This window comes from Plectropomus leopardus, chromosome 11, assembly GCF_008729295.1.
Source record: "Plectropomus leopardus isolate mb chromosome 11, YSFRI_Pleo_2.0, whole genome shotgun sequence".
NCBI lineage: Eukaryota > Metazoa > Chordata > Actinopteri > Perciformes > Serranidae > Plectropomus > Plectropomus leopardus.
The window spans coordinates 28,282,551-28,290,329 of record NC_056473.1 but is presented as its reverse complement, the minus strand read 5'-3'; the positions used below and the strand labels follow the sequence as shown (position 1 = coordinate 28,290,329).

Here is a 7,779-nt window from a genome sequence, read left to right as displayed (position 1 = left end):
TATATATGTATGTATAATACATATACATATATTGAATACACAGGCCAAACAACACCACTGAATGAAAAAAAATGAATTACAGTATGTATCTAGATTGCTGAGTAATAGCTTTTAACTGTAACTGCAGTACGATGGGAAATTTAATACATACATACACGCATACGTGTACTGTACGTTGACATGTTTGTTTCTCCTGCCCTCAGGGTGGTGTGTGCTTCAGTCTGAGGAGCATGGACCAGGTTCTGGATCTCCACCAGGAGGATTTTAACGTGACAGTGGAGCCCGGTGTGACTCGGAAAGCCCTCAATGCCTACCTGCGAGACACCGGCCTGTGGTTTCCTGTTGGTCAGTTTTCTCTGTATTTTCTTCAGTATTTTCCAGTAGTGCAGTAGGTAGAAGACAGGAAAAGACTGCTCACGCCAGCATTTAAAACCAGGTTAAATGTTAAAAAGTTGAAGGTAATTTTTAGTTTTTGAATTTTAGATCAAACACTGTTTTGAAACATGTGTGAGGATTGTTGTAGATTTTCATTTTGTGAAAATATTTTAGGGAGCACTGCTGATGTGCTGTCATTATCTCAGATCCTGGGGCTGATGCGTCTCTTTGTGGTATGGCTGCCACCAGTGCGTCAGGTACCAACGCAGTGCGTTATGGAACTATGAGGGAAAACGTTGTAAACCTGGAGGTTGTGCTGGCTGATGGGACTATCATACACACGGCCGGGAAGGGCCGACGCCCCAGGTACACATTAGCCATTCGCCAGGGTTCCTGCAGATCCTCAAAAAGTCTTAAAAGGCATTAAAATCATTACTTTAAAAATCAGGCCTTAACTGCTGTAAAAATGTCTTCAATCAATATTTCCTAAAAATGCAAAGACGTGGGGTTTGGGATTTTATGAATCTGTTTTTTCTGACTTTACAGTATAAAATCTCAAATAATTGGTAATTCAAAAATAAAAATACAATTTAATGAATGCTTTTCACATTAACGACACAAAAAAGTGATGTTTTATGGTGCAATAAATATTTGTCCTAACCCCAAGTAATCAATGTCAATTAATGCTTTTTTTCTTCAGTTTTGCTTTTGGAAAATTGGTCTTAAATTTCATTTCGAGAGGTATTAATGAAGTCTTAAGTACTTGCCTTAAGCTGTAGGAACCTTGTTCACGCCCACATATATTCATTTTTGCCTAGTGCATCTTACACCTTTCTTCTCTGTCATTATCTGTCCTAAGGAAGACGGCAGCAGGCTACAATCTGACAAACCTGTTTGTGGGCTCAGAGGGCACCCTGGGAATCATCACTAAGACTACCCTGCGCCTGTACGGCATCCCAGAGGCCATGGTGTCGGCTGTGTGCTCGTTTCCCTCTGTGCAGGCTGCTGTGGACAGCACAGTGCAGATCCTACAAGGAGGAGTACCCATCGCTCGCATTGGTGAGGACATACCACCAAACACCCTCCCAGCAGATAACTGCACCTTTTCCATCAGACAGTTACAGCTTTTCACAATTTCTTTTCTTTTTTTTAACACTTTATGTTTTTTCATTTTATCAGACAATACATTAACATAAAATATATTCTCTAAAGATAGGAATAGAAAGATAAGAAAAAAAATAAAAAGGAACAAAGAAGCTACAAGACAAGACAGAAAACAATAAATGATAAAACGTGTGCATTATAGTGCATTTTAGCACATACAGGACTGACCTGCTTTTCATAATTTCTAAAGACACATTTCCTGAAACCTTCCACCTTTTTCCCAAAACTGCACACACAAAACCAAGTTTTCAAATTACATTCACAAATCCTCTAACTCTGCACCTCTTGGAGCTGCTTCACAATAAAGGCCTCCTGGCGGTTTGCATAGGTCCCTGGTGTTCGACAGAGTCGTCAGATTTACAGCATAAGATTTTCCAGTGATAACTATCTATGAAGACTGAAAAGGTGTTAATGTGTTAGAGGCAATAGAAGTTCAAAAAAGAGGCCATACCTGAAAAAATACTCTGCGCTCTGGCTGTCAGCGCTCAGGCATAGTGGAGTGTTGTTACCACTTTAAGCCACAAGAGGGAGTCAGAAGTAAACAGACAGGACACATATGTATTGTACCGTAGTGCTTTAAAGCAGAGCTGAGCAGAAATGTGTAACGATGTACCACCATGTCTGTGCATTTTGCAGAAAAGCCAAGTAAAAGAGGAAGAATAATCATCACACTGAGGTTTTTATTTAAGAGTGTTACACAGATATCCCTCTAATAATCCGAATAAACATGTTCATGTGCAATCAGAGGAGACTGAGCCAATCAGGACAAGGTGTAAAACTTTAGGAAAATATTTAATAAAAATGTTAACACTTCATGTGATCGTTTCTCTGGTTGCCTGGAATTAATATATTATTTATCCACAACATCTTTTTCTACACGCCTCCCTCTGCTGATTCTGACTTGATAATCGTCCAAACATAGAATCAGTATCACTTATTGGCAATTAGGAAATATGTATTTCCCCATGAAGCGGCAGAAGTCAGAAGAATGATCTCCAGTACTGACATTTGTCTTGGTGATTGTGTGAATGTGTTTGATCCAGAGTTTCTGGATGATGTGATGATTGATGCGTGCAACAGGTTCAGCTCTCTGTCCTACCCCGTGACCCCGACCCTGTTCCTGGAGTTTCACGGCTCGGAGCAAAGCCTCGAGGAGCAGGTCAACACAACCGGTGTGTGAGTGCATACATCACAAGCAAAAACAATCATGGATTTATTTATTGCTTTTTTTTTTTTTTTTTTGCTCAAGGTCTTTTGAATTCTTCAATTTCAATTCGATTTGCTTTATTGGCATGAATGTTTATAAAACAATATTGCCAAAGCCTCAGATACAATTAAATGATGATATAAATAAATACAAGAAAAAAAAAATCAATAATATTCTAATCAATAGCACTCCATTGGATAAAAAAATATGTGCATAAATAAGAATCAAATACTATCAAATATGTTTCATTAGTATTTAAAATCATACAAATACAGTTTATCACTGATGTAATAAAGATACACCCATCTAATGTTTCTGCTGCTACAAAGCCCCATCCCCACTGCGCCATTCAAAAAACACAATAAAACAGAATAACATCAGTCGCACACACAATATACAAGTACATATAAACAAAGTCAATGTGATGATAGCAGGTGGGACACAAAATAAAACAAGAGAGATTTACAAAATTCAAAATACAAAAAAACAGAAATAACAAATAATGAAAAAACAAGTAGAAAATTACAAAAAAAAGCAGGTAACCCACTCATAATAAGGGATCAGTATTACAAGACTGCAGTATCAATGGTTTTCTTTTTTTTTTTATGTAGGTTAAAAAAGTTTGCTATACAGCTTAAGATTTCTGAGCTCTTGTAAAATAGCAAATTTTCTCCAAAATCAGATACATAATGTGGCCTTTTTAGGCTCTGAGAAAGTTAGAGTAGTTAGCAATAATTGACCCTCTTCTGCAGGTGCAAAACTAAACAGATGTTGGTGTGTGTGTGTTTCGACAGAGTACATCACTCAGAGTAACGGAGGTTCCGATTTTCAGTGGGCTAGAGATGCAGAAACACGTAACCGGCTGTGGAAAGCTCGTCATGACGCCTGGTACGCTGCTCTGGCTCTCAGACCCGGCTGTAAGGTAAAGACAGTCGTCTGCCACTTCAGCTGTGGACAAATCAGCAGTTTTACACCATCAGCGAATGAGTGTTACACCAAAAATAAGGAGTCTTAGGATAACTGCTGACCCCTATAATGCCCGACAAGGTGTCCATTCCCACTGTGACATAAGACAAGACACACATACATACGCTGATGTAGTTATTTATTAAAAGTCCCGTATGTGTGTGTATGTGTGTCCATCTATGTGTGATTAGTACAAGTACACAAGTGTGAGTCCTAACACCAGCGACTCCTCCAGGGCTGAAAAATGAAGCCAACGAGGAAGTGCCAAAAACTGCCGTTTTTCTAATGGCCACTTGAGGCCGCCTCGAAAACAGAGAAAGTCCCCGTAGACCCCCACGTCAACTGCATCTTGTTTTCTGTGACCTTTTTCATCCGTCATAGTGTACGTGTGTGTGGTGGTGTGTGTTTGTCCCACAGGCCTACGCTACAGATGTGTGTGTCCCTCTGTCTCGTCTGCCTCAAATTATAGTGGAAACAAAGGAGGACCTGATTGAGAACAGACTTACAGGTGAGTAAACTGCAGACAATAATCTTTGTGGCGTTACCATGAAGTAAATGTAAATTTTACATTGTGGAACCTTGAATAGTTTTTTCATTGATAGAAAAGGGCACATGCCCTCAGCTGTCTTCAATGTTCACAAATAATCTGAGAGTCATGAATATTCTTCATCAAACAGTTAAATATTGTTGCTTTAACGTGCATTATCTTGCAAATTATATTACAAAACAAAATAGAAAGACAGTTGTATTTAATGCAAGAGAGGGGATAGAATATATATCCTTTATTTAACCAGGCAAAAGACTGAGATTTAAAAATCTCTTTTTTCAAGGGAGATCTGGCAAAGAGGGCTGCATAAATACAACAATAAAGACAAATAACACCGTCACACATTACAAAAAGCAAGTGTAACTTCCAGTTCAAATGAAACACAGAACAGTCAAATACATTAATACGAGCAATTTTTGATTTCAGTGAGATTTCGAGTAGCTATCACATTGACCAAGAGTGCTGTTTTTTCATCTTTTAAAAGTGACTGAAATTCCCCCATAGCAATCAGCTCAGTCAGTTTCAGGTCCTTATGTGAGTTATTGCACGAGGACGGGGCGGCATATTCAAAAGCTTTTTTGCCAAAGTCTGTGCGAACCTCGGGGACCAACATCAAGAGAATACTGTGAGAGTGCAGGCCACGTTGATTTTTGTTTTTTACACGTGCACAAATAAGAGAGAACCAGCTCAAGTAGACTTATATACAAAAAACAATCAATGTGAGAGTCTGCATACGGACAGAGAAGGCCGTTAAGCTTTAGCACACAGTGTACAGTGCTGTTCGCAGTTTCCACAGCCAGTTATAAAATAAGAAAGAAAAAGAAAGTAAAATAAAAATTGTGTGTTTTCCTGTGAAATGAGTGTGAATGCTATCTTCCTTCCTCTCAGGTCCTATAGCGGGTCATGTGGGTGATGGTAACTTCCACTGTCTTATGGTGGTGGATCCCAATGACCCCGAGGAGCTGCGCAGGGTCCACCTCTTCACGGAGAGACTGGCCAGGTAATGTGTCTCTGATACCGATAAACTAATGCTCACGTTTTGTTTAGTTACATTGGGATCCTGTTCAAGAATATTTTCGTCTTTGCTTAATTAACTGCCGTGGTGGAGTGAGGGTGGTTGGCCTCTGGGGCTGCAGCTCTGAATTTTTTCTCCAAAACCTCTCATCTTTTAGGTTTCATTTTTGTAAATTAATCAAAACAATTATTAAAGAATAGTGTAAATGTAAAAAATGTATTTTATAAATCCTATGATATTCTACAACTGTAGAATTGGGGAAAAAAACACAATAAATCATTATTCTGCACAGACATGTTGGTACAAAATGTGTGCAAGGGTGCTTTTTAGTGTACGTGGATTCTGTGAACAAATCCCAAATAAGAAAACACTGCTGACTGTCAGAATCTAAATACACAGATACGGTATGTATTTACCTACATTAACCCTTTGAAACTTGAGCAAATCGGTTTACTTTCTTTCAAAAACATGTTAAGAAGGCAGTGATCGATGTTTGTTTTCCCTCCAGGCGAGCGCTGGCCATGAACGGTACGTGTACAGGGGAGCACGGAGTGGGCTTAGGGAAGAGAGCACTGCTGTGTGAGGAGATGGGACCCATGACAGTCCAGGTCATGCAGAGAGTCAAGGATGCCCTCGACCCAAAAAACCTGATGAATCCCGGGAAAATTCTCCAGCCGAGGGAACTGTAAAGATCTTCAGTCTGAGGGAAAGTCACTTAAATCAGAGAATCTCCTCGTGATCTGCTCACTGTTGATGATCACAATGAAATGGCATTTTTAGAGCATATTGCACATAAAGTATTTGTCAGTGTAAAGACACTGTTATGTAATGTGGGATGTGTGAGATTGTACATAAATCTGATGGTTTTATTGTTGGTGTGCATCATGTCGGCACCAAAGGGACAGTTCTCCAAAATCCAAACTATATATTTTTCTTCTTAACCCAATGTGTTATCTTTTAATTTAGGTTATTTTGGTGTGAGTTGCCAAGTGTTGAAGATATTGGTCTCTTCAGTATAATGGAAGTAGATGGCACACAGCTTGTGGGGCTCAAAGCTGCAAAACAATACATTTGCAAAACTCAACAGCAGTATGTCTTTATAGAAATCATGACCCAGTTATTTAATTTAATTTAATTCAATGAGTTTATGTGCTTTTTGTGTATTATTCTTAGTTATGGTATGTGTGGTAATATATTGATCTGTTAGTATATTTTAAAGAAAAAATCATCCATTCCCTCCATTAGTAAATAATTTAATTCTTGTGTTTTGGCTAAAGCTCTATGTTCCAGTCAGCACTATAGTTTCTAATCAGGCATTATAACGTGCTTTTTTTCAAAGTGCGTCCATTGTCTTTTACATCAGCTGTTTTCTAGCTGGGGCTCTGGTTAAAAAACGAAGCTTAAGAGGAAACAAAAACAAAGATATTTAACAGAAATCATATTTATTTTTTCAGAATTCAGAATCTTTTTTCGTCTTCTCTATTTTTTAATTATTTGATTATTTTCTCCAGGCCCCCTGAAATGTATTCAAAATCAAACGAGTCTATAAAAATAATTTCCGATATGAGTTTTAACCATTCAAATGCCAGGTTTTTGTCACGATGCCACTATCTTTTTAAATGAAAAAAAAAAGGATTTTCAATATACTACATGCTAAGTATATTCTTTTCTTTTCTTATCACAGCCTAGGAGTATGTCAATGATTTGCAGTAACATTGTGACAGTGCACCTATTAGAAAAAGTGTGTATGTTCTCCATTTGCCTAATATAGTTTTAAAAAATGACATCATCAGATGGAAAAATAGTAAAAAATCACAAATTCCACAGCAAAAGCCCAGAATGACACCCAGAAAAAATACAGTGCATGTTTTGTGCTTTGATGACTGTGGAGTCAAAAATTGCAGTTTGAATGGGTTTCAATGACGCATTTTTTTGCACTTAACAGTATGAATGTAACAGTTTTGTTTACATAGTGTATTTTGGACTTACTGTAGGAGCTGAGCTTTAAATTCCAAGATCAAACAAAAATGCATAATCATGCAAGCAGTCCCTAAGGGTTAATTAAGACTTATTTACTTAGACAAAACCAGCTGTAATTTATGTGATTTATTAGGTGTCATACCTCTGGGGTGACATTTCAGACAATGTTGACACTGTGTTTATATTCACTCAGCCATACCGCCGCAACCCTCATTGTATTACACTTCATCATTTCACTCAAAATCTGGGAAGTAAGGTTTTCTGGCCCACTGTGGGTGATTTTAGAGGAAGGTGTAACTTTTATGCTTCCTCCACACAGAGACATCAGCCAAAACAGAAAAGTCAGATATTTAAAATGTTCGTTTTTTTAGGGTATTCAAATGTGTGGTATAAAAATATAGCATGTGGTAAACTCTCCATAAGGTGTGTTAGGGATAACGGCCCTAACACAGGCTGGCTAACATGAGCTGCATACACAAGTATATGCAGCCTTCATTCAGCAGTTTCACAACAGCACACACACCA

The 7,779-nt window shown here is 38.2% G+C and overlaps 1 protein-coding gene across 1 annotated transcript; it reads left to right on the top strand.

Annotated features, from left to right (window-relative positions):
• Positions 1-5: 5 nt before the first annotated feature.
• On the top strand, positions 6-6,874 carry ldhd (lactate dehydrogenase D). Its single transcript, XM_042496109.1, has 9 exons — positions 6-11; positions 204-345; positions 582-741; positions 1,235-1,434; positions 2,583-2,711; positions 3,541-3,668; positions 4,130-4,220; positions 5,148-5,259; positions 5,783-6,874. Exons 1-9 carry the CDS (start codon positions 6-8, stop codon positions 5,961-5,963), a joined length of 1,149 nt encoding a protein of 382 aa, XP_042352043.1. The 3' UTR covers positions 5,964-6,874.
• The last annotated feature ends 905 nt before the right edge of the window (positions 6,875-7,779 follow it).

Bases quoted from the DNA above. Each gene is read 5' to 3' on its own strand.
- ldhd (XM_042496109.1), top strand. The intron at 742-1,234 runs GTACACATTAGC...ATCTGTCCTAAG, and splicing joins GGGAAGGGCCGACGCCCCAG to GAAGACGGCAGCAGGCTACA. The intron at 1,435-2,582 runs GTGAGGACATAC...TGTTTGATCCAG, and splicing joins AGTACCCATCGCTCGCATTG to AGTTTCTGGATGATGTGATG.